Source organism: Phycodurus eques, chromosome 2 (assembly GCF_024500275.1).
Source record: "Phycodurus eques isolate BA_2022a chromosome 2, UOR_Pequ_1.1, whole genome shotgun sequence".
Lineage (NCBI taxonomy): Eukaryota > Metazoa > Chordata > Actinopteri > Syngnathiformes > Syngnathidae > Phycodurus > Phycodurus eques.
The window spans coordinates 17,235,720-17,262,980 of NC_084526.1; the positions used below are offsets into that span (position 1 = coordinate 17,235,720).

The window sequence follows — 27,261 nt, forward strand, 5'->3', positions numbered from 1 at the left end:
GTCTACGAGTTGCGGCCTACCTCTCTATCGTGCTTATGCCAGCCCATTTATTTTGTTTGTTTGCCATAAACAAGGCCATTTTGTTTCCACAGACAGACGACAGCCGCCATGCATCAAATTTCAAAGAAAGCCCGATTTGATTTACAGGCTGGGAGGCTTGCCCGTGCGTCGTAAATTACGTTTGTGTTCAACACGGGCCGGTCGTGATTTGAGTTGTCGTGAGGTCATCACTCAGTGCCTTTACATGCACACGTTTGTACCTTTGACTACGATAGTGTCAAATTCAAACACAACCTTTTCCAGGATGCTGTTCAAACCCAATTATGAAACATTTTTTTACCATAAGAATGTCACACATAGTTTAACGTGTAGCGTTTTTGTCCATTAATTTTGCGACGTAATGTTGATATTAAGGGGTGCATGAGGTCACTAAAGGCCCTGGTCCCAAACTCACTGCCCGCCACTGGTATAAGCAAATTTTAAAGTGGAAAATTGTTAATAGTCAAGCAAAAGAAAAATTATGCAAAGTTGCGAACAGCGATGAACGGGCACTATACCCTCTTTTTTATGGCGATTACGTAAAATGATCATAAAATTTTGATAGCATACTCCGCTCACATATGCAAAAAATGTTTTAGCAACACACATTTGTCTAGTAGCTATAGCTGCTTCCAATTGAGGGTCATTTGAGTGAATTTGCTAGAAGGAGTTTATCCAGAATGACCAATTTACTGTTCATTTTCAGCCATGTGATTTTGAGACTAATTTGTGTGTCTTATTGACACATTCACAGGATATTGTGTTAATTATTGAGACTAATTTTAGGGAGTTATGGTTGTTTTTGGAATGTGGGAAGAAACCAGACTACCTTGAGACAACCTACACAGGAATGGGGAAGACCATCCAAACTCCTCACAGGAATGCCGGTGTCTGGATTTGAACTCTCAACCTCAGCACTGTGAGGTGGATGGGCTAACAAGTCTGCCACCATGCCACTGTTTTCAGAAACGCAATGTAAATGTACTGATTATATTACATAGTTGTGCTGCCACATTTTCACAGTAGATTCAGGATTTTCTTTGATTTTTTGGGGGGTTTTGAAGTATAAAATCAAAATTGAACCGAAGAAGAAGAATCACCTTTTATTGTCATGAACATGCATGTATGTACACCAAAGTTGCTCTCTGCATTTAACCCATCACAGTGACCACATACACATGTTTGTGGAACACACTGGAGCAGGGGGCAGCTGAAGCACCTGGGGAGCATTTCGGGGTAGCGGTGTCTTGCTCAAGGACACCACAGCTGTGAGTCAGGTGGATGTTGGCAGATGGTCTGGTCGGGGTGTTGAACCTAGGTCCCCCACAGTGGCAGGCGATGAGCTTAACCATTGGGCCACGGCTGGCCCATAGGTTGACCTCGGTACCGGTCAATTTACAAGGGTCCAATGTCCAAATGTTCCAAAATGCTATGTTAAGGTACCGAATGAGGTCCAGAATTGTGGTTGTTCTACTTGCACATATCGTTGGCTGATTTGGAAATTTTCTTTGAACTTTTAAGTCAAATCCCGAGTTGCTCGACTGTGGTACTGTTAAAGTTCAAAGCATCCCTTGTAATTTTATTTTTTTCAAACGTCATGTAAATGTGATTTCATTACATAAACCATGGTTGGGAGGCTTCCACATTTCATTAGCCAAGCAAGGTTTTTTTTTAATTAAATTGCGAAACCATCCAACAGATCGAGTTGTAATTAAATTTTACGAAACCCCACAGGATGTCAAGGTACATATTGTGTTTCATAATCGTGGTTGGGCTGCTTCCACATTTTCTCTGCCAATTCTGGATTTTTCCTTGAAATTTAAAGACAAATCCCAAGTTGTTCGACCACAGTACTGTTCAAGATATGAGTATCCACTGTACTTTTACTTTCTCTAACAGCATGTAAATATATCCATTCTGTTCCATAATCAATGGTTGTGCTGATTCCACATCTGCTCCGGCAATTCAGGAAGGTAAATCCTGAGTTGTTCGACGGTGGCACCATTTAAGTTGCAGGGGTTGTAATTTGATTTTCCTAAACTTAATGTAAGCATACTTATTTCATTCCCTAATTGTCGTTAGGCAGTTTACACATTTCCAGATTTCCTATTCCAGATTTTGCCTTGAGATTTGATGTCAAATCCCATGTTTTTTGTAAGTGGTACGATAAAGTGCCGAAAATCCACTTTAATTAGATTTTCACCAGCATGCAAATGATTATTTGTCATCATCATGGTTGTGCTGCACATTTCCTTGGTATGTTTGCGGCACTAACAGTAAGCGGAGTTGATGCAGCCGTCAGGCAGGTGCGGAGACTCCATTAGAGTCTCTTGCACTGGAGCACCGGCGAGAGCAGGAAGCTCAAATCGGTGCGGAAAAGTGCTGTCGACACCACATTGTTACACCCTTAGCCTGCTGTGAGCTTTTCTCCTGCCTGCGGTGATATCAATGAAGCTAATTCGGTAGGAGTAGCCAGTGTCCTGGTAGTGCAGGCAGTTCATTATAGGGGCCACCGGCAACTCGTTTTGCAGGAGTGGAGGGGGAAACAGTTTGCATGGAACGCTGCAGCCATCAAATGTGCATCGGTGGTGTTTGCTCAAACTCAGGAAATTGGAGACATAAACTGGAGACAATTCACTTTTGCCGTCTCCTGGCCAAAAGGAGTGTGTGTGTGTTGGGGGGGGGGTTATGGGGTGTTGGCCCTTCAACGCGTTAGGGCAGACATCAACCATCAACATTAGAGGTAAAAAAAACAAAAAACAAAAAACTTTGATTTTGGGGGGAATAAAATAAATGTCCATGGCCTGGGCTTTATTTATAGATTTTAAGTTTATAAAAAAAAAAAAAAACATGGCCAAAAAAAGAACGCAAACAAATAGGTAACAAGGCAGCAACTGAACTTTGCATGCCACTGCTTGGGACAAGATGTGTCACAAATACATGCTAAGTGTAGTATGTGCCTTTAACGGCCTGAGAGTGACCTGAGGAACTTGGCCATCAAGTCTGTGCGTGAGGGTGTGGTATACTGTATCCCCGCAAGTGTTCTATTTTGTATTTGTGTATTTGATTGTTTGTCCCAGTCAATAAACTAATGCAGCCCTATGGGGGGCACAAGCCAGTGCAAACTGTAGGCCGGTCCCAAGCCCGGATAAATGCAGAGGGTTGCGTCAGGAAGGGCATCCGGCAAATATGAGCGTTCATCCAAAGAATTCCATTAACAACGTCCGCCACCGGCGCCGTCAACCTGCAGGGCGCTGTTGGGAATTCAGCTACTGTGGGTCAAAGTCGAAGAGGTTGAAAGCGGGTTCTTCGGCAGAAAGAGAAGAGGAAAGCACAGAGCCTAGAACTGAATGTGGGGACTTTGAATGTTGGGATTATGACAAGAAAATCTCAGGAGTTGGTTGACATGATGATTAGGAGAAAGGTTGATATATTGTGTGTCCAGGAGACCAGGTGGAAAGGCAGTAAGGCTAGAAGTTTAGGGGCAGAGTTTAAATTATTTTACCATGGTGTAGATGGGAAGAGAAATGGAGTCGGGGTTATTTTAAAAGAAGAGTTGGCTAAGAATGTCTTGGAGGTGAAAAGAGTATCAGATCGACTGATGAGGCTGGAACTTGAAATTGAGGGTGTTATGTATAATGTCATTAGTGGCTATGCCCCACGGGTAGGATGTGACCTAGAGGTGAAAAGGAAATTCTGGAAGGAGCTAGACGAAGTAGTTCTGAGCATCCCAGACAGAGAGAGAGTCGTGATTGGTGCAGATTGTAATGGACATGTTGGTGAAGGAAATAGGGGTGATGAAGAAGTGATGGGTAAGTACGGCATCCAGGCAGGAGAGTACTTGGTGTATCTTCTGCCAGAAAAGGAGAGAAGGAGACTTGGTGGTGGAACATCATAGTACAGGAAATCATACAAGGAAAAAGGTTAGCTAAGAAGAAGTGGGACACTGAGAGGACCGAGGAGAGGCGAAAGGAATACATTGAGATGCGACACAGGGCAAAGGTCGAGGTGGCAAAGGCCAAACAAGTGGCATATGATGACATGTATGGCAGGTTGGACACTAAAGAAGGAGAAAAGGATCTATACAGGCTGGCCAGACAGAGGGCTAGAGATGGGAAGGATGTGCAGCAGGTTAGGGTGATTAAGGATAGAGATAGAAATATGTTGACTGGTGCCAGCAGTGTGCTAGCTAGATGGAAAGAATACTTCGAGGAGTTGATGAATGAGGAAAATGAGAGAGAAGGGAGAGGCAAGTGTGGTGGACCAGGAAGTGGCAATGATGAGTAAGCAGGAGGTTAGAAAGGCATAAAAGAGGATGAAAAATGGAAAGGCAGTTGGTCCTGATGACATTCCTGTGGAGGTATGGAAGCATCTAGGAGAGGTGGCTGTGGAGTTTTTGACCAGCTTTTTCAATAGAATTCTGGCGCGTGAGAAGATGCCTGAGGAATGGAGGAAAAGTGTGCTGGTGACCATTTTTAAAAACAAGGGTGATGTGCAGAGCTGTGGGAACTATAGAGGAATGAAGTTGATGAGCCACACAATGAAATTATGGGAAAGAGTAGTGGAGGCTAGAGTATTTGCGCACAACAGTAGGGTTTCATGCCTATAAAGAGTACCACAGATGCATTATTTGCCTTGAGGATGTTGATGGAATAGTACAGAGAAGGTCAGAAGGATCTACAATGTGTCTTTGTAGATCTAGAGAAAGCCTATGACAGAGTACCCAGAGAGGAAATGTGGTACTGCATGCGGAAGTCTGGAGTGGCAGAGAAGTATGTTAGAATAATACAGGACATGTATGAGGGCAGCAGAACAGCGGTGAGGTGTGCTGTAGGTGTGACAAAAGAATTTAAGGTGGACGTGGGACTGCATCAGGGTTCAGCCCTGAGCCCCTTCCTTTTTGCAGTGGTGATGGATAGGGTGACAGATGAGGTTAGACTGGAATCCCCGTTGACCATGATGTTTGCAGATGACATTGTGATCTGCAGTGAAAGCAGGGAGCAGCTGGAGGAACAGTGAGAAAGATGGAGGCATGCACTGGAAAGAAGAGGAATGAAGATTAGCCGAAGTAAAACAGAATATATGTGCATGAATGAGAGGGGTGGTGGGGGAAGAGTGGGGCTACAGGGAGAAGAGATAGCAAGGGTGGATGACTTTAAATACTTGGGGTCAACCGTTCAGAGCAATGGTGAGTGTGGTCAGGAATTGAAGAAACGGGTCCAAGCAGGTTGGAACGGGTGGAGGAAGGTGTCAAGGGTGTTATGTGACAGAAGAGTCTCTGCTAGGATTAAAGGCAAAGTTTATAAAACAGTGGTGAGGCCAGCCAGGATGTACAGATTAGAGACAGTGGCACTGAAGAGACAACATGAATTAGAGCCGGAGGTGGCGGAAATGAAGATGTTGAGGTTCACTCTCGGAGTGACCAGGTTGGATAAAATTAGAAATGAGCTCATCAGAGGGACAGCCAAGGTTCGATGTTTTGGAGACAAAGTTAGAGAGAGCAGACTTCGATGGTTTGGACACATCCAGAGGAGAAATAGTGAGTATATTGGTAGAAGGATGATGAGGATGGAGCTGCCAGGCAAGAGAGCTAGAGGAAGACCAAAGAGAAGGTTGATGGATGTCGTGAGGGAAGCCATGAGGGCAGTTGGTGTTCGAGAGGAGGATGCAGGAGATATGCTTACATGGAAAAGGATGACACGCTGTGGCGACCCCTAAAGGCACAAGCCGAAAGGAAAAGAATAAGTCCCAGTCAATAAACTGCTGAAAGTGCATCACCGTAACTTAAAAAGTTCCTACTATTGAAACTGACTTTTGACTGAGGTTCAACCTTACCCTCAACAGTTAAATGATATTATGGTGTCATCAACATTTTTAGTTTGACAATTGCAGTTATTATGTTACGCTTCACCGGAGGCCTTAAAAGGCCAACATTGAGGAGAAGAAAAACAGAAGGAGCGATGGAGATTAAAAATGAAATGTGTGTGTGGACTGTGGAGTAGGGATTATGAAAAGGCATTAAAATGACACAAAAGATTATGCTGATGCCTGTGACGCCAACCCCAGTAAGGACAGCAGCAGCAAAACGGACAAACATAACCGAACAAACAAGATAACAGGAGTTTAACACTGAAAAGAGAAATGAAAGCCTCTTTAGCGCTGAGATTTATGATTGTTTGCTTTTTACTGTGTGAGGGGTCTTCTTGACCTGTTTGTTTATCTCCACCAAGGAGCTGAAGTACAACCAAAAAACATATCAGATTTTTTTTTATGGCATACAGTCATGTAAAAACAGATTTGGGGCGTCCTACTGTGTGTTTCTAAAGCATCTTTTGACTTCTGTACCAGTTCCACAGAAAATTTTACATAGACATTTAAAAAAAAAAAAAAAAGTATTACTACGAACGTTGGACTATGGCTCCTGCATGGGAAGAAAGTGTAGTTTCCGAAGAGAATGATCTTAGCTCTATTGGCTCTGGCAGAGGTCTGGACTCACAGAATGTCTGCAAGTGAGCTGCTGCACGTGTTTTCTCTGAAAACACAGCAATCCAAACTCGCAGCGTCCCCGGAGAACCATTTGCACTTCTTCCAGTAGTTACACAGTCCAAGCGACGTAAATGACCTCTCGCTACATTTCACTGCTTCTACTGACTGCCAACAGGGAGAGAGTATGGCAGGCGAAAAGCTCCTAAAAAAGCTCCGTATACCAAGGGTCACCAACCTTTTTAAAACTGAGAGCTACTTCTTGGGTACTGACTAATGTGATGAACAATGAGTTAGATACATGCGCCTGAAGTAAGATTTTCTCAAATTACCTTTAACTATCTGCGATTGGCTGGCGTCCAGTTCGGGTGTACCCCGCCTCTCGCCCGAAGATAGCTGGGATAGGCTCCAGCGCGCCCGCGACCCTAGTGAGGAACAGAAGATGAATGAATGAACCTTTAACTGTTTTTATTAATAATGGCATTCATCTATGTGAAGACACTGGTCATGTTAATGTTCTCTCAGTTTATCTACAATTATTTCACCTGCTAGTGTCATGGTCTGTGTTTTGGTTTGGGTTGTGTTTAGTTTTGTTCCATGTTTTCCTGTGTTCCATGTTTGTCGTGTGCTCATGAGGTTGTTGTGTCCACCTGTTCTCATCTACCTTGTGTCGACCAATCAGCTCTCTCCAGCCACTCGTGTCTTGTCCAGGTGTTCCTCGTTGTCTCGTCAATCTGTTTGCATTTAGTTCCCTGGTTTCTTTAATTTCTTGTCGGTTCATTGTCGTTGTCACATGTCTTTGCAGTATGTCATTGTCAGGTGTCTTTGTCTCTGTCCGTGCCATGTCATAGTCGCCAGTTGTTGCTCAGTTATTTCACCAGTCATGTCTTGTTTCTTGTTTACTCAAGTGTTTCTTTGTTACTTTGTGTTTAGATTTTGTACTTTGCTCATTTAGCATTTAGACTTTTTCATGATCTTTATTTTCCTTTGTTTTTGGAATTAAATATAATTTTTTATATACTCCTGCACTACTGCATTGCCTCCCTGCTTCCCTGCACTTGGGTCCTCCATGTTCTTCATGTCCTTGCGTTCCTCGTTCGACCAAACCCCAAACGTGACAGCTAGGAAACAAATAAATATCAATATGCAACACTTTAACTCAAGTCAAAGTCAAAAGCTGTATCAACAACAGTCATTGTCCCATTTCTATAAATCTCTGCAACTTTTAAAATTTTTTAATGATCAGTTCAACTACATTCGTATATAATCACAATGGTGAGCTAATTTTAGTACCGGCAAGCACTAGGGTTGCACGATATTTTGTTTGTGCATCGTCATCACGATGTATGTGTGCGCAAAAGTCACATCGTAGGGTCTGCTGCGATTTTGGTGTACTGTAATATTCAGTGAATCAACTGTAATATTATAAGTGACCAGCAGAGGGACCTGTTTGGTCATGCTAATAGAAAGAATGCACTGCTGGATTCTCTATTTGCTCTTCAGAATGAAACTAGTAGGAAAATTATTATTTGTATCAAAATGCTTTAGTTTAAACACTGTACCATCAAACTGTGATCAAATGGAATTTATTTTCTTTTGGAATATAAGAGTAGATAAATGATTTTGTCAATATAGTCAGCCGGAGCTTCAAGGAATGCAAAGTCATCAATGTCCTTTCACCATCGTTCCTGTCATACTGTGTTGCGTGTTTTTGTTTGCACATTCAGGAAAAAAGTTCTGTTTTTGTTTTAATTCCCCATTTAAAAAAAAAAACACCATTCCAGCAACATATTTTTCCTCATGTTTTTGAGATTGTAGGGTGAAAGCTACAGCTGGCTACTAGTGTGGACTGAATGGGTGGCAACAATTGGGAAAGGAATTGACAGTATTTTGAGGGTAACAGCCCATCAGCAACATACTGAAAAAAAAACTATGAATTAGTTTGTTTTTGGACCGGTGAAGTTAGTTTAAAATTTTGAAGAATGAACAATGAACTGAACTTGTTCATTTTTGGAACAATGAACTGAAGTTTGAACTACTTCACGTTGAAAAAGAACTTTCCCAGCACTGATCCTATATTATTTCACATCGCAATATATATATCGCAGGTTTTATTTTTTTCCAATATCGTGCTGCTCTAGTGGACAGTTTTTGGTAACCCCTGCTCGATACTATAACAAATTGGGTAGAAACAATTTAGAAAAGGTTAGAAGCTCTCTCTCAAAAAAAAAAAAAAGATTGTCAATTCTTTACCAGGCCTTGACTGCAACTGCAACTGCCTTGAGTTTGTGAGTCTTGCTGCGTTGTGTTTTGTCTTCAGTCAGGAAAAAGCATGCTCCATTGGGTTGAGATCAGGCCACGGACTTGGACATTGAGGAATATTCTATGTACCGTATTTTCGCGGCCATAAGACGCACCATATTAAAAGGCGAAGTCTCAGTTACGGGGTCTATTTCTGTATTTAACACATACATAATGCGCACTGGCCGACTGGTTAGAGCGTCAGCCTCACAGTTCTGAGGACCTGGGTTCAATCCCCGGCCCCGCCTGTGTGGAGTTTGCATGTTCTCCCTGTGCCTGCGTGGGTTTTCTCCAGGCACTCCGGTTTCCTCCCACATCCCAAAAACATGCATTAATTGGAGAATCTAAATTGCCCTTAGGTCTGAATGTGAGTGCGAATGGTTGTTTGTTTGTATGTGCTCTGCGATTGGCTGGCAACCAGTTCAGGGTGTACCCCGCCTCCTGCCCAATGACAGCTGGGATAGGCTCCAGCATGCCCGCGACCCTAGTGAGGAGAAGCGGCTCAGAAAATGGATGGATGGATAATGCGCACCGTATTATTGGGCGCAGGCATGATAAAACATACGCTAGCTTAAAACATACGGTAGAATGCATGCACGCGAAAACATACGCTAGCATGCATGCTAGCAAATGTTTTTAAAAAGCCAGCGGGAGCAAAACTGAGTTCAGTTGTACTTTATTGAAGTATTTAACCATGTACTCACGTTATTTTTTTATCAATCCTCATCCACAAATCCAAGTCCTCATCTTCTGTATCTGAAATGAACAGCTGGGCAAGTTCTCCATCAAACATGCCGGGTTCCCTCTCGTCAATGTCGGAGTCAGTCTCATTGCCGGGGGGCTGTTCAGCAATGATGCCGGCTTTCGCGAAAGTTCGGGCAACAGTCAAAGCAGATACCTTAGCCCAGGCATCCACAATCCATTCACATATGGTGGCATAACTTGCCCGGCGCTTCGTCTTCTTGACTTGGCGAAGCTCGTTTTCTTGCTTCCTCTACTTGCAAACCATTCGTTGATCTTGAATTCTCTCGCGGCTGCTCGATTCCCATGTTCCTCCGGGTAACTGATAGCTTGCAGTTTAAACTGTGCTTCATAAGCGTGTCTCTTCGTAGGTGACATTTTCCGGGTCCTTAGCCAAACCGATGTTGTTTTGCACAATGCACATACCGGCGCTTTATACCTACTGGGGGCGTGCCTTTAGCGTCCTCTTTCAAGTGCACCCTTCCCCCTTTAACGTCCGCATGCTGTCCTCAGTCACATCCACCTTTCCTCTTTATAAGCAGCGTGTCGGCAGGAAATGCTCCCAGTCAGTCAAGCGGAGCGCTCATCAAAGTCACACAACAACATTTACAGATTTTGGAACTTTAGGTGTGCCGTATTATAAGGCGCCCCATCCATTTTGGATAAAATTTAAGACTTTTAAGACTTTTAAGTGCGCCTTATGGTCGTGAAAATACGGTATTTGCGTTAAAAAAGTCCATCCATCCTTTTTCTGTACCACTTATCCTCACTAGAATCACGGGCGTGCTGAAGCCTATCCCAACTATCCTCGGGCGAGAGGCTGGGTACACCCTGAACTGGTCACCAACCAATCGCAGGGCACATATAAACAAACAACCATTCGGACTCACATTCACACCTACGGGCAATTTAGAGTCTTCAATTAACCTAGCGTACCGGCGTACTCGGAGAAAAGGCACGGGGAGAACATGCAAACTCCACACAGGCGGGGCTGGGATTTGAACCCCGGTCCTTAAAACTTTGAGGCAGATGTGCTAACCAGTCGCCCACCGTGCCGCCTGTTAAAAAAGTAATGACTTAAAAATATGTGGAAAATTCATCTTGTGGCCTTATTCACCCTTGCACAACTGCATATGAAGACTTTGCCAAACCTTCAATGCCTCTGCCTTCAGTTGCTGTTTTTTTTTTTTTTTCATTGTCACTTGTTTCCAGGCAGAATTGGTTGTTCACAAATGAATGATAAAGACAACAACACAAAATTTCCTCCCTGGAGGTGCTTTGTCAGGTTGTCACTGCAGCTGCCTTCAGTTGCTGCTTGTTTGTGAGTCCTGCTGCATTCATTGTTTTACTTCAGTAAGTTAAAGTCATGCTCTATTGGGTTGTGATCAGGCAAACAAATTGGCCATTGAGGAATCTTCCATCTTTTTTTTGCCTTGAAAAAAGTATTGATTTACATGTTAAGGCTTTTACAATTCCATACATTTTGCCAAACCTTAACTGTCTACACATTCAGTTGTTGCTTTAAACATTTTCTCTATGGTCTTCGCAAAAACATACTCTTAAAATAGAATAAAAATCTTCAATGGCCAAGCCAGTCACCTGGATCTTGATGCCTTTACTTTAGTCTTCCTTGAGAGAAAAGCATACTCTATTGGGTTGAGACAGCAACAGCATTAATTTGTGCCAAACACAATTAATGTTTTTGAATGTAGATAAATTTAATATTCTTCAATTGCCAAGTCAGTCATCTCAGTTTTGCTGCATTCACTTTGGTCACCCATAAGTGAAAAGCATACTCTGTTGGGTTAAAATCTGGTGACTGAGTTGGCCATTGGAGATTACTTTCATTGTATTCAAAAAGTATTGAGTTCATCCGCTTTAGTTGTGTTACAGTAGCAGCTACACAACTAAAGTGGATTAACTCAAGAATTTGTGATGGTAAATGAGCAACTATTTTTTCTAAAGAGGGTTTAAATCAGGTGACTGACTTGGCTGTTGGAAAAATGTTCCTTCAAAAAGTCTTGAGTGCAATGATTTCAGATCTGTTACAGTTGTATCAAAACATCTTAAGTGAAAAAAACTCAGACTTTTTGAAGGCAAATGACAAACAACATATCTATATTGGATTAAATCAGGTGACTGACCTGGCGATTGAACAATATTTCATTTGTTGCACTTCACAAAAAATCTCGAGTTCAGGCACTTCAGTTGTATTACATCAGCAATTACACCATTAAAGTGGCTGAACTGAAGACTGTTGAAAGAAAAAAAAAGACTATTCTTCAAAAGTCAGGAGTTCAGCCACTTTGGTGGTATTACATTTGATTTACCCAATAAGAAATAAGTTGGTCATTTGTTCAATTTATGAGCCCTGCTTACAAAGAGTTTGTCAGCGATCTGACGTGCTGCTGGAAGTCAGATTGCGGGCCAAAGGAGAGGGCGCCCCACAGAGTGTACCAGGGCTAAGGTCTAAACGTGAAACAAGGTCCCTGGGAAATGGCGGCACACCAACATTAATTTGTGCCACGCTCAATTAGCGTCACGTCAGCGGACAAATGCGGCGAAGACAAAGGTGTTGGAGAAGATCAGAGGCCGGCGCTGATTTGGGAATGGAGGCCGGGATGTTTTGGGACACGAGGAACGGGTCAAAGACGGGCTAGTGAACATCCAACCCCAGAAAGCGCACAAAGCCAGCTTTTCATTCCGGCAGGCTCATGATTGTCATTGACAAAACTCATTAGTAGGGACCTTGTAGCGACATCACCAATCTGAAATTCCACAGAGAGAGACATGAACCCAAACAATATGCCATCCTGTTTGCATTGAGAAAATGTAATGAAGGGTGCACATTGAACCCCAAAGAGCCCGGGCTGCCCGGCGTGGGACACATCAAATGGCACCTCTGCACTGGCACTTTTGTTAGTCCTCGGGCCAAAACGATTGTTTATGACATTGTTGTTGTTGTTGTTACTTGGGCTTCCTATTTAGACCAAGAGGCGTCACAATAATTCAGATTCTTTTGACACGGCGGCTACCAGCTTGTTAAGCGGGAGTCCTCAATGGTCCGTGATTGCTGCCACTTACAGCACTTTGTCAGAAGTTAACCCATAATGGACCAATGTGCTGCCTAGAAGGAACACACTTTATATTAATATTTTTTGTTAAAACAAGGCAATCTAAAACAAAAATTACAATTTCTTTCTAAAATGTATTGTTATGGTGAATGCATAACAATTGCAAATGTAATTATTGATTTTTCAACTGTAACTTTAAACCAACAAAAGTGTATTTTTATTTATGAAACGTTTGACCTTTTTTAGTTAACTTTGTAACTATCGTGATTAATATTAGTGGAGTTATTTTTTATTTGTTTTAGGTTTGCATATTTTTTCATGTGGCTGTTGAGTTTTAAAATATGGGTAATTATGAATAAAGCAACATTTAAAAAATATATATATTTATGGTTTTCATTTTTTAAGCCCATTATTATGATTAAAATAAACATAATAATGCTATTCAGGACCCCTAAAATATGTACATTTTCACCATGTAACAAATAAATCAGGTCAGTTGGAGTATGTTACTGTGTTTACTAACTGTGTTAGTTTTGGAGTCTGTTAAATAAATAAACCACAAAAATGGGAAAATAAAAACAAAAAATGTATCTTCATCAATTTAACAATAAAACATCATACACCTTTTTATTTTTATCATTTATAATTACTGCGATTGGCTGGCGACCAGTTCACGGTGTATCCCGTCTCTCGCCCAAAGTCAGCTGGGATAGGCTAGCACCCTTGTGACCCTTGGTTATGATAAGCGCTACAGAGAATGGATGGGTGGATATTTATAATTAATGTAATTATAATTCATTAACCAATTATTTAATAAAATAAATGTTAAATATAAGTGAAATTGTTTATTTTATATTTTTTTATTTTATTTGATTATTAACCAATACCAAACGAATTATTTTATCAATGATTAATGGAAAAAAAAACAATTAATGCATAAAAATATTAAAGGTCTCTTGATAATTGTAAATTTCAAACATTTGTAGTAGTAAAGTCTCAGGTGGCCCACGAGCCACAGTTTGCTCACCGATGGTCTTTCAGCTTCTTGTTCTCAGGACTGACTTCCGCAGGGTATGGTGTTGAGAAATGTTAATATTCTCCCAAAATCAACAAGGGTACAGTGTAAGAGTGTGATCCATGACACTGGAAAAGAGCACAGTTTATGACACCCACAAAAGATCAATGACCTCAGCAGGGTGGGCTACATGGTGGTGGGCTGTTGGCCACAGATGAATAATTCTGTCAAACCTATTTAAGCATTCATGTTTACCCGCGCTTGTTTTTCTTTTTGCATATTTGTGCCTCATTCTCAGATTATGGGAAATCTGTTTTGGATTATGCAGGGTGGAGACCCCCACCCAACTTCCCTGTTGCTAACCATTCTTCTCCCCCTCCCCTTCCCAATGAAAAATGTAATTCACCAAGATGAACGTGTATTGGGGAGATTTGCCCATCCACGCTGAGGCTACCTAAGGAACTTATTAAGGCGAAACATGGAAGTTTACTACAGATTTCATGTTTGACCTCAGATTAGACATGTCGGACAAATAACGTGCCCCCACTCCCTTGTGCCCACCCCCACCTCTCATCCCCCAGTACCCTCTCTCAAGCATCTGCTTAAGATCTCTCAGTCTTTTGTCTTTGTTTTGTTCTTCAAAGAAAATGACATAAAATATATTCTCTGCGTTACAGTATGTGTGTCTATACCATATATCATTTATCTGTTTTTAAAACACCACATGCAGACTCATTGGGCTGCATGACATTTGTTACCGTGTAGACCCTATATTGCCTTTAGTGGTTTATGGACTTGGTGGACCAGCCACGACACCTCTCATGTTTTGTTTTATGTTTAGATATAGTAGTTAGTTGAGTAGTTTAGCATATCATCAAAGAAATGCACGTGTGATGCTGTTTGGAATACAAGGTCAGGTTTTTGACGAAGTTTGAGATCAAGGCTCTCGTTCTTCCACACCCAGTTAATCACGACATGCTTTCAGGACCTTGCTTTGTGCACTGGGCACAGAAAAACGGGCTTCCCTTAAACTGCTCCCACAAAGCATATAGTTGTGCAAAAAACCCTTTTTGAGGTGAAAATAGCATCAAAAATGTTTAATTTTCAAAGACCAGGAGATGCTGTGCTGCTATGTTCAGTGTCAACTGAACATTTGAGTTTCAACACACTCAGCATGTATAAATACATTAGCATCTATAGGATCATATGAAACAAATGCACCTTTAGTTTTGTTGGCCATCTTCATTAAATGGGGTTTGAGGTAAAGGCTCTCAAATTCTTCCACACCAAACGCACCCAAGCATGCTTTTATGCATTGGGGCACAGTCATGCTAGAACACAAAAAAATGCATTACTTTGGCTTAATAATAAAACCAAATAATTTTACATTATTTGTTGTTGTTTTCTTATATTTAAATCAAAATGTAAACTATGACCCATATGCTGCATTTTGCCCACCCCTGCTTTAAATGAATGTGTCCTACCCACAGGTGACCTCTCAATTTTTTTTCTCTGTTTATCAGCTACATTTGAGTATCCCATCATCATGTAATCGCATGTATTTATTGCCTCCTGGCCCACCTCTCATTTTCATCTATTTTGGCAGGATTTACCATGGCCAAGGACACCCGAGATGACCACCACAGCACCTCGAAATGGACTCTATCGAATAATATGAAAACTTCAATCCTAAATGACTTCGAATGATTCTCCCCACGGTTGTAATGATTCTCGGCAAATACGTTGATGTGAAAAGTTGAATGTCATTTTGTCTTTTTTAATTATTAGATAATCAGTAATAAATTTTTTTCTGGAAATATATGACTTAAATATTGGTCCAAACTCTCATTTTATTGTATCAAATAGTCACACCCACTAGAGGTATAATGGTTAATGTATTCATCCCGAACTGTAACGGTACAGCTCTATTAAGCACAGTGTTCAAACTGTACATCATGTTACAGTGGCTTACAATAATATGAAATATACTTTTTAGGATTAAAAAAAAATCTGTCTCGTGCCTATATTACTACTGTATTTTAATGTTGGTCATTGATACTTGGAGAGCTAAATATATCTTTAGGTAGTACTTGGTGTAAAAGGTTTGACAAGCGTTGTTTAACCACGAGGTCACTGTGCCACCTCCCTCTGCCGTACCATTAGGATAAAAACTTTTCATCTTGTCATCATCCTTTTACAAATCATAATCTTCCACTAGTTAGTCATAACAAAACGGACTGAAAGCAAACGAGCCCAATCAAAGCAACACTGATGGGCCGTGTGAACGGATTGATGCTACAAATGACCTTTTAATGAACACAATGCCAAGTTAGAGCAGCACATGGGGGATGCGCCATCATTCAGCATGCGTTGCCGTACTCCGGCTACAAAGCGATCCACGTCATCGGTGATTAAACCACGCCGACGACGCCTTTCTTCTTCGACTTGTGGATTTGGCTCACGCACATCGAGCGGGGGCGGTCAACTTTGATCAAATCTGCATCCTCCATGTTTCATTGCTCGCCCCTTACCCCTCAGCTCTTTAAATAGCCACGACACACAAACAAGTCTTGGAAAAAATGCATTTTTTAATAAAAAGGACAACAACAAAAAAAGTTCACATTTTAACACAATAACAACACATAACATTTAACTTAATCGCCAACCATTTTTTTCGCCACAATTCACATTTTCAACAGAACGGTTAAGGGGCACACAGAGAACACGCTGAACAATAAATAGACAAATAAATAAATTGGTTTGCAACGATACATGATTGCCACACACAAATCCTCATATGTATGATTTTTTTGCATAAAGTCTTCCACACCATAAAAAAACAAAAGTTGTGCAAAATGTTCCACAGTTTGATAGCTCTGACTGCAACATGCAGTGCTCACAAGTGTCCCACTGAGGCCTCTACGCCCATTAGTGCATAATTAACCTCCTACTTGTTGTACGGTCTCCATTCATCTAAAGGGGGAGAAAAAAAATAAAATTACAAGTATGACAGCAGCATGTGTTTGGAGTGGATTTCAGCTGTGATAATATCGCGGGACCTAGAAATGACTTCATTAGGTACACCTGCGCAATCAGATGCGATCCAAAAGAAGTGCTCTCGCAGAAATCCGGCCTTTACGAAGATACTCTAAGTGAGGTATCAATATAACAATATCCTATTATGTTAATATAACCATTTGCATACATTTATATCTAATTTTCCCATTCCCGATTTCGACAGAGAATACGACACAGCCTTTGTCATTATCTTAACGATATTAACAGGGGCTGACTGGTTTTTACACTTCTTTGACTGTTATGAATTGTTAACATGCTACTTCAAACAGCACTTGGAAAGCTATCGGAATTGTCTTTTTCCAGTTTCCTATGGGAAACAATTCAAATTGAGTGGTTCCATTGTACCGCTGTGACAGTGTCTAACAAAACTGACCGTTGTTCACTTTGTGATATATTGCACAGATGTGCTTCATGAAATGTCCAGTAAGTGAATGAGGGACAGTCTTAAACTTATTGTAGCTCCAGATGCGTCTTAACAGGTTAGAATATGGTAGAGATTAATTGGTTCCAGTAGTTGAATTAAAAAAATGAAACTCATATTAAACAGATTCATTTTTCTCAAAGAAACGTACCTTTCAGAAGGACAATTCATTCTTAATTTATATATAATTTTCAATGTTTCTTATTACTATACTATTTTTAAGATGATGAGTTGTGGGTTTTGGTAATAATTTAAATTATGGAAAAAAAAATCCTGAAATATTTCAATCTGTTTAGTGACTCTATATAAATCTTGATTTACAAGTTTAATTTGTTTCCTGACCAAGCTCATAACTACATTTATTCAGTATATCAAATAATTTTCCCCAGTGAAATGCATTGAAATAACATGAATCTGTTCCAGCCCGGCCAAAACATTTATAATTATTTTTGTAACAAAGCAAAATGGCATTGTAAAATATCAATATTTAAACATACTAAAAGATCATGTAAATAAATAAAATGGTTTTATAAAGTGTTTTTAAGATGGGAGACACACGCACACACACACACACACACACAGACGTATTTGTGTGCTGATATGTGCCTTTAAAAGGCGTGGCCAAGTGATTGCATCAGGAGCTCTGACTCCAACTCGGATTGGCCATTTACCATGTGGTTAGTTCAGTGGTAGCATCTGTTCCATGCTTCTTGGAAGTGTTTTTAACTCACAAGTTGGGGAACTCGTAAGTCAAGGTTACGCAGTACTGTATATGAGTTTCACTTTTATAAGTAAATGAACAACTGAAATAAGCTTTCCGCAATATTCAAATTTGCTGAGATGCAAGTTTATATGTGATTCTATTGTGCTTCCCGTGTGTGTATTCACCTTTTCATCACGGGCCTGAACGCTGTGACTTTGTCATCTTGCAAGGTCGCACACGCTTGGCTGAGGTCTGATGACACCTCTGCTGCTTTGGCGCCAGCGAATCCTGCACATCCTCCCCCAAAATAATACACCTGAGAAATTGGCTTTTTTTCCCTCAATGTCCATAAATGTTGTTAAAGAAGACATACCTTCAGTATTGGAGTATTGGCATGTATCTGTAAGGGCAGCGTAGGACGGACAGTGCAGCTGGAGACCCTTGTGATTGTAGCTGCCTGGGCTGTAGACTTTGGAGTGCAAAGAAGGACCCTCAGGAAAAGGGTTCACAACACCAGAGACGCTATTAACTTCCTGGAGGCCTCTCATGGTTCCGCATTGTCCACCAGGAACACCGGGGGCACCCGCCAACCTCTGGAGGTGGCAGTCCCCGCTCGGGTTGCTCGTCCTGAGCTCGGAGGCGTGCTGCGGGCTCAAGATGACGCCCGACGCCGCCGTACGCGCCAGAGACCAAATCCGAGGCTTGTCTGACGCTTCAAAGTGAGAGAGGGTCAAGGTTCCCGTGGTGGACGTGGTCTTGGACGCTACGGGATCCAGGAAGTCGGCAGGAAGCGGTGGGAAGGCGGTTTTGATGGCGTAGGGGAAGGCGTGGTGGAAGCTGTTGGACACATTCAAGTGAAGCTCAGAGGTGCATTCTCTCTTGTGGGGAGAGACGGGAAGCACCACTGCCTCATCTAAGACCACCTTTTCACATTCGCCATCCAGCTTGTCACACTCATCCTCATCCATGTCATCCAAATCGCTCAGATGCAAATCTTTTTCTTCCTTACACTCATTGGAATCTACAAGAAATGAAAAGTTAGAGCAAATGAAACTCCTCCACTCACTTCAACATAATGCATTGTAACCAAGATACCACAAGCTGGCAGCAAAGTACTACTTTGGTCAAATTGAAGCTCCTCAAAGCACTTCAACATAGTTCATTGGCACCAAGATGCCAAAGTAATACTTTTACTGCTTTGGCCGTGGCTGAGCACAATTTTTATTTTTATTTTCAGCGAATAACGAAGCAAAAAAATCTGCCAATCCGTGAATTCACAAATGCTTAACCACAAATATGCAGGGGGGGGGGGCACTTTATGTTCATATATGTGCAGGTATTGAAATGTTGTTGGCAACTCTTGGGTCTAAAAAGGTTCCACTGGTATTTAAAAAAAAGACCATCTGCATGAAAACACAATTTTCCTCAGGTTTTCGAGTGCATGCCTAGCAGTGGCATGCACGGTAATTGATACTTGAATTTAACATCGATAAAAAAATAAAATAAATAACAAACTGCTTACAAAATAAAGTGTGGATTTTTTTTACTTTTTCATTTTATTGGCAGCAGGCTACTAGTTGTTGGAGGTTGACTTAATTGGTTTACGAATGATTGACAGTACTGGTTTGATATCTAACCTTATAGTGATTTATAATGGGGGACGAACTGACAAAAAAACAAATTTCTCAATCCAAAATTGTATCTAAATCAGTAGAAAACATCCAAGATGAGTAAAACTGTGTCCTCAAGTACAGATCTTCACCAAGATTAAGCAATCGACTTCCTGGTTCATAGAAGATGACCCAAGTCATTTATATTCAATAGAAAGGACTCTACCATTAGCATTCTAGGACAGGGTTGAATTTGAACTGTAAAAAGTGAAAAGAGAAAAACAAATTCTGGACTGGCATATTTTCCCATTCATTAATTAGCTAGTTACTTCCTGGTCTACAGACGATGATATAAGATATTCATATTACGTAGACGTACCCTACCATTAGCATGCTGGGGCTGGACATTTTCTTTATAACTCGAACAGCGAAAACAGAAAATTCATTCCTCCAACAAAAAGTAAAAATAATTGTTGAACTGCATATTTTCATCTGTTAGCCATGGCCTGCTTCATGGGGGTTAACGCAAGACGTTAGTATTTGGCAGATTGGACTCTACCATTAGCATCTGGTTTAATGTTCCGTTATAATACAAACGGTAAAAAGACAAAATAGATTCCTTAAATAACGGGGGAGGGGGGGGGGGGGTGCTACATACAAAATGTTTTTGTTTTGTTTATCATTTAATAGACTACGTCCTGTTCTATTTAGGATGATATAAATCTAACAAAGTATTAGGTAGGTGGGACTCTACGGTGATCATTCTGGATTGGGTTCTATTATAACGATAAATGGTGAGAGTGAAAATTTGTGTTTTTGTCTGTCAATTTGTCAGTAAGCCTAATTTGTTACTTCTTTGTTCATGAAAAAAAATATGTATGAATCGACTGACAGTACCAATTTTATTCCAGGATGGGATTATACCATTTATGCGATTGATGTGAAAGTAAATGATTTGATCTATCCCAAAATTGCACCGCTGGTCTAGTAAAATATGAAAATTAGTTATGTAGTTTTGTAGCATGTAGTGACCGAAATGTAACCTGTCTATTTATGTTTCCAAAAAAAGACTGGAAAATTAAATTGAATAGATAAACACAATGGTGTGGGACAAACCTTTGGTGAGACAGTCGTGGTCGCTCTTGCTAATGTTGTCCTTCCTGTCGTCGCCGGCCTTGTTCTTGGGCGACCACGTCATCTTGTTCTCCTTCTTGAGCCTCCGGCGAGCGTTGGCAAACCAAGTTGAGACCTGGGTGAGTGTCATCTTAGTGATGATGGCCAGCATGATTTTTTCGCCCTTGGTGGGGTACGGGTTCTTGCGGTGCTCATACAGCCACGTTTTTAAGGTGCTGGTGGTCTCTCGGGTGGCGTTTTTTCGTCTGGCTGTGCTGTTAAAGTCCACCGTCCCGTATCTGTACACACGGACATTCGGTTGAAGGATAGCACATAACACCTTCTGATGTTTGAAATCGATATACACCAGATTTGAAGCCAGGTATCAGAGTAACACCATGACCGTTGACCTCAATGTGGCTGGCTAATGAAAAGTGGAAGCGGAGCAGATTTTGGCAAGCGCGCCCAGCTGAGCTCAAATGACACAAAGTGGACATAAAGTGGAGCATAAACCTCACCTGTCATATTGATACTGGCCCAGCGATGGATCGTAGGGATAGTACGCAGCCGTTTGACTGATACCCGAGTGCAAAGTGCCCGCACTCTCCTTCATGTCGTACTGTGGATTCTGCCACAAATGAAAAAAACGTTTCTTTTTTTTTTCGGCAACTTTTTAAAACACACAATTTTCAATTAGAAAAGCAACCATCCCCGAGTGTTTATCGAGTTTATCTGGTTCTTGTGAACACATACAATTTTTGAAAAATTACATTATCATTTGCAGTAAAATTATTCCCCCAAAATATCGGTTTAGGGTGTAGTGTGCAGCATGTATAAGACTGAATATAAATATTCACAGTTAATTTAGTTACTGTACCTTGATACAGCCTAATAATAATGTGATGTGAAACTATGTCAAATTGTGTAATTATAGTTAGCATGGAAAACTAAGAATATCAGTTATTCATTAATTTAAAAAAGACTTGAGGACAAACAATTTTTCTTTACATACATTAATTTACAGTATACCTTATTTTTTTACTTATTAAAGTTGAAGACCTGTAAGGATGAACTTTTTCACAACAGTATCTTTGAGAGGTTTAAGAACTTCCAGCACCAATGGTGGAGCTTCAAAAGAATTAAAGAAAGAAAAATAAAAAATAAAAAATAATAATATCACCTTTTCTCAATAGATCAGTTACCATGATACAGCCTAGTGATAACTTGTCTAGCTTTTAGTTTTTTTGGGCAATTGAGCACAGTTTTGAGTTCTTTAAAGAAAATGATTTGATTAGATTTTGCTTGACTCTTTTTTTTTTTTTTTTTTTGCCCACCTAAAATCTTTTTCAAATATTCTTAACTTAAAAAAGATCCTTTCTAATTCATTAACATTAACATTTTTTGCATTTCTAACAAGTTTCTATCGAGAAGAACAAGGACTGGTTGGTGCATTTGAGAGTTTGTCATCACATAATTTGCCAAATTGATTCAATCGATTTAGCCAATCTCACCCACCCTCGTCTCCCTCCCTTCTTCCCCCCTCTCGGGCGCGTGCAAAACAGGCAGAGGTGAGCCCACCAGAGAGGAGTAGATGGCGGCGGAGGGGTCTGTTCCGTAGGGGAAGTAGTTGGCGTAGTTCTGGCTGGCCGCAGCCGCCGCCGCGTACGGGGAGCCGTACACGCCCAGGGCAGCCGCGTTGAGCTCGGTGCGGCTCCCAGCCAGCAGCCGGTTCTCGTAGGGCGCGGGGCAGCAGAAGGAGGCGGCTGCGGCGGCGGCGGCCGCGGCTACCGCTGCGGGGGTCTGGGCTCCCCCGGTGGAGCCGTCCGCCGGCACCGACCTGGAAATCGAATCGCAGCAAGTCGTACTGGGGTTTGCCGACACGAAAAACTGCACAGAGAGAATGATGGACAGGGCAATCGGATACAAGTCTTATAAAGTCTTCAAAAAGTCTGCAAAAGAAAAAGTAACTTAAGAGCAAAATGACTGTCAATTAGTTTAGGACAAAAAGAAAGAATTCTATTTGTTTGAGGTAAGTCACTTTTATGACAGTTCTTGATATATGACAACGTTTACTTTGTGCCATTTCATTGACAGTTCTTATTAATACGTGACACGTTATTGAGGAGTTGGACATTAAATTGAACATAAATTCTGGGTGATTATTGTTATTTTTTTCCCCGGCTGGTGTAAACTTACATAAAGGGAACTTTTAAATTGTTTTTTATGAAGTAACTCTATAAAGTAACCAGCCCTTTTATGTAAAAATGTAAGTGTTGATATTGCATTTGAGGTTAAATAAAGAGCAGAAAACTCTCCAGTGACTAACTTTTCCCATCAAAATTCTTATTCCAAACATAAAATGGAGTGTTATGATTATATTGATGCACTTCCTGAATCATTTTGGCCTTTTTTTTTTTTTTTTTCGTCAGAAATGTGCGTAATTACACACGGCGCGCCACGCAGGGTGACATCAATCTCGCTTTTGTCACCAGGAAAAAAAAAAGAAAAAAAGACGACGACACGTGAGTTCATTCATAATTCAGTGTTATTGGACACCAGAGCGTGTGTGTCAATATTTGACACAACAACAACAAAAGCACCACACAGAGGGTGGGAACAGTCAATAAAATCACACATTTCTAATAACAGAAGTAGTTGAGTGAAGGAAATATGGAGTCATATTTTATGAGGGGGGGAAAAAAAAGTGAGGAAAAAGTCTTACCTGTGAAGTTGCATTGTAAGGGTATCCAAACTGGGAGAAAGACATCGCGCCTTCGTTTGTAACCATCAGGAAAAATTCCTCCTCGTGCAGCCCGGATCGATGACTCCCGATTCCACTTCAAATCCGCGCTCTTCCACGCATTTCCACGCACGCACGGCCTTTCTCTTCGCCCCTCTCAATAATACATGAATTTTCGCCCATATAGGAGGGGAGACTTTGCTGCGGATTGTTTTATACGAATGAATAATCCCCTCCGAGGGGCTGATGAGAAATGAAATTAAGCGTCATTAGTGGGGGGGGGGGGATGTTATGTTAAGCGAAGGAGGCTTAAAGGATAACGTAAGACTTGCAAGATATGGACTGTGCTTGTGCTATTATTTGTGCCTCTATCGTTCTTTAGCATTCACCCATGCAAGGGTAGCGACGTGACGTCACTGTAATCCCGAAACGCCACGGTGGTGTGTACCAGGAATGGGGATCAAGTCTTTGCCGCTCGCGTCCAATACAAGGCTGTGCTTTTTTCTCTCTCCCTCCTTAAGGTGCACACATTCAAAAGGGCATCATTAATCGCCATGGCAACATATTACTCACTCTCACTCATTATCATTAAAAGTCTCATAAAATACGCACATAAAAAAAACACGTGGATTATTTTTTTCTGAAATATTTATTTGTGAACAAATCCCCCCCCCCTCCCCCAAAAAAATAAAAAAATGTCCCCTCTTCCCACTATTATCAGCCCCTAGACAGAAGGGCAGCCTTCATCAAGGAGATATAATACTTCGTACATAATATAAGAGAAATGCTTTTTTTTTTTCTTTCATTGACAGCGAAAAAATAGATGAAGTTGAAGTGATATAGTTGAAGTTTGCAAATGCACTACACCATACAGAGCTCTTTGTATAATACTTGACGCATTTACAGAATTGTGACAATAAATCAACCATTATGTCTTACAACTTTATATTGGAAATATTAATGTCAACGCTTTTATATATGTTCTTTAAGATTAAAGTGACCAAAAAAAACATACTTTCCTCACTACACAGGCTTCATTAGAGTTCTATCACAGAATAATTGTTTTTTTATATTTCTCTATTAGACAGATTAAAACAAAATATGTAGTTTTTTTTATTTTGTAGTTTGCAATGATATACAACTGCACTGCATCATACTGTCAGCTGTTTCTAATACGTCTATGAATGCCTTCTCTTTAAAACAAGAATACTGAAAACATATTCACAATATTTCCGAATGTCAGCATGCACCATTCCCCCCTTCTTTTTCCACCTCTGGCTCTTTATTAGCGAGAGGGGAACCCCCCGCCCCCAGTAGGATTATTATTTTTATTTATTTATTTTTGGACAGGTCAATAGAGCAGTGATTGATGTGCGCCTGGAGACTTGCGTGCCCATTACGCGCCGCCTGCGTAATTGTATCAATTAACAAATAGCTCCACGCCCCTTGTTTAACCAACAAGTAACAGAGTGAAAATATGCCTTAGGTGTGAAATCTGAGAGATTTTTTTTTTTTAAGACAGTCTAATTAATTATTAGGGGTGGGGCTGGATGAGAGTCCGTTTTAAATGGACGATGCTCACACCGACGGAAAGGAGAACTCATTTTAAGCTTTATTAACTAACTATCGCTAGTAAACAAAGATCTTCCCTCTCTCGCACGCACTGTGATCATGAGTTGGCATCACGTGAGCCACCGTTGTGAGACACAGCGTGGACTTGTCAATAAAAAAGTGAGTCCCATGGGTATGACCGTGACTGACGTGTGGCGGCCCCCTTCCCCCTTCTCTGAGGTGAGGCCTGCAGTTACACTAATCTCTCTTCAGGGGGCACTGAAGAGTCACCTCCAAGAAGGACTAAAGATCTCCTTTGACAAGAACACAAACAGGGACACAAAATTAGGTACACCAGAATGTCCAATGAGCCTTTGTAAGGATAAAATTTCTTCTTATTTATTTATTTTTGACACCATATGAGAAGTGTTGGTGTAACAATAAGTTTGTTATTGTGGTTGTAGTTGGCATGTGTAGAATTGCATTGTTTTTCCTAAATGTTTTCTAATATTTTGTACTTCTTGTGAGGCATAACGAGTGTTAACATATTAGTCACGTTTCTCAGTGTGTTGCTCGGCATTTCTACAACCACAGGTTTGTTCGATGAATACCTCTCTGACAGTGTCAATTAAAACGTATCATTATTTTGAGCCACATTTTGTGATATTACCCTTTTTATTAATCACATTTTATCCAATGGATAAACCAATCCAATTTTTCCAGTTAACATTTAGTTGGGGAGCAGACTCACCATTAAGACCACATATTAAAATATAAACGACATCGGATGGCAACGTTATTTTGGTGCCTCAATACCAGACTGTAAGAGATACCGATGCAATATATTGTGATATAATTTTTTTTTTTTATCAACCTCTACATCTCTAATGTGATGTGCAATGGCAAAAAAAGGTGTCATGTTACTGTAAGTCTGCTGCATATTCAAAACTTAGCACTTTAAATAATGTCACGTACTAATCACCGACGAGTAAAGACCAAGTATTTTGCCTAATGTCTATCGCGCACAGTCAGAAACTCATATGTAGTAGGGGTCAATTTCTGACCCTCAAGGTCAAGTCTACACTAGTATCGGCTATAGGAAGAATTATTGGACTTTTGCTTAACTTTTCAAAGACCAAATGTGCACAGGTAAACTTTAAAAAGAATAAAAGTCAAGTGTCAAGGCTCCAAAAGCAGTACTTTTTGTGGTACCCCGAAAGTGGGGCATCCCTAAGTTAGAATCGAAACTCAAAACAGAATACTGGTTAGTTTTGGGGGGTTCATTGGGATCATAAGAGTACATTTGATTTATTTTCAGTTAGTTTGTGTCAGTTGTGTTCTTAGTCATTAATTTACTCTATATGTCAATGTCATGGCAATACATGTAATATTTGTTTAAGTATTTCTGTTTGGGTGCTGAGCAGGAACCAAATTCAGGTGTTGAGGCGAACCACCCTGGTACACTTTATTTGAGAGTTCAATAAACTTGACCGTAACGTCACATTGTGGGACAAGTAAGGCTCATTCACAATGCGTTAGCCCTCGTGGGTTTTCAGGGTTCATGACTGACTTCGTTGATCTGATAAATAAAAATTACAAAAATGTGGACATACAGGTTTATAGTGGCGGAAGAGCAAAAATACCACAGAGGAATGAGTCTGATTTCTTGAGAAATACAGGATCATCTTATGTGCTTTACGCAGCGTAACATCAAAAATTACGCAGCAACGAAATGTAATTGCTCGCTATGGTGGTTGATGCACTTCTACAAGGGCATACAAGAGTGCCCAAGTGCATATGGACACACTCATGCATAATGCATGCCCAGCAGTCAGCGTACGTCTCCCTGAATCTGGCTGAAATGAACACTAATCGTAATGGCAGACTGACCACTGTGCCCTTCTCTCTGCAATGTGTCACATGCTCACAATGACACTTTTTTAAAATTTTAATTCTCAGACGCCTGTGTGTTTGGACTTGATGACCTCATAATCACACAAGAGCACGTTTAAAGGTTCATGATGTGGCAACGGATCGCAATTTCAATGTCTTTATGTTTAGGTAATCAATTCAAAATTTTAATTTGTTTATTATGAATCCACATACCATTAAATACAGTTTTTCTTCAATATTTCAACCCGGTTTATGTAAAGCCTCTAAATGTGGCTTTATGCTAAAGGGAGAGGTTTCAGTTTAAAAAAAAAACCCACAAAAAACATTTGTCAAATATGTTAAAACTATCCATATGACCCGACAGTAGAATATTATTTAAAAAATATTTCGAACAAGCTTCCCTGTCTGGCACCATCTTATGCCTCTATTTCAACTTTAATTATTAGTTTACAACTGGGCATGGTGCAACAAAAACAGCCAGTCGGAGACTGTACAGACA

The 27,261-nt window shown here is 40.7% G+C and overlaps 1 protein-coding gene across 5 annotated transcripts; it reads right to left on the reverse strand.

The window, feature by feature from the left end:
- Positions 1–16,228: 16,228 nt before the first annotated feature.
- On the reverse strand, positions 16,229–23,662 carry irx6a (iroquois homeobox 6a). Of its 5 annotated transcripts, none has more exons than XM_061701830.1 (7): positions 23,301–23,662; positions 22,094–22,415; positions 21,097–21,206; positions 20,582–20,877; positions 18,229–18,876; positions 18,041–18,152; positions 16,229–16,626 (listed from the first exon to the last, which is right to left on the reverse strand). In XM_061701830.1, the coding sequence occupies exons 1-7, from the start codon at positions 23,312–23,314 to the stop codon at positions 16,623–16,625; spliced, it is 1,506 nt and encodes a 501-aa protein (XP_061557814.1). In that variant the 5' UTR covers positions 23,315–23,662; the 3' UTR covers positions 16,229–16,622. The 5 variants fall into 5 exon arrangements, with proteins under 5 accessions (XP_061557814.1, XP_061557797.1, XP_061557777.1 ...); XM_061701813.1 differs by having other exon boundaries at positions 22,157–22,465; XM_061701793.1 differs by having other exon boundaries at positions 22,094–22,465.
- Between the last annotated feature and the right edge of the window lie 3,599 nt (positions 23,663–27,261).

Bases quoted from the DNA above. Each gene is read 5' to 3' on its own strand.
- irx6a (XM_061701793.1), bottom strand. From the start codon at position 23,366: ATGGTTACAAACGAAGGCGCGATGTCTTTCTCCCAGTTTGGATACCCT. The intron at 21,207-22,093 runs GTGGGTGAGATT...CATTTGTGGCAG, and splicing joins AAGAAGGGAGGGAGACGAGG to AATCCACAGTACGACATGAA. The intron at 18,877-20,581 runs GTTTGTCCCACA...CATTTCTTGTAG, and splicing joins CCACGACTGTCTCACCAAAG to ATTCCAATGAGTGTAAGGAA.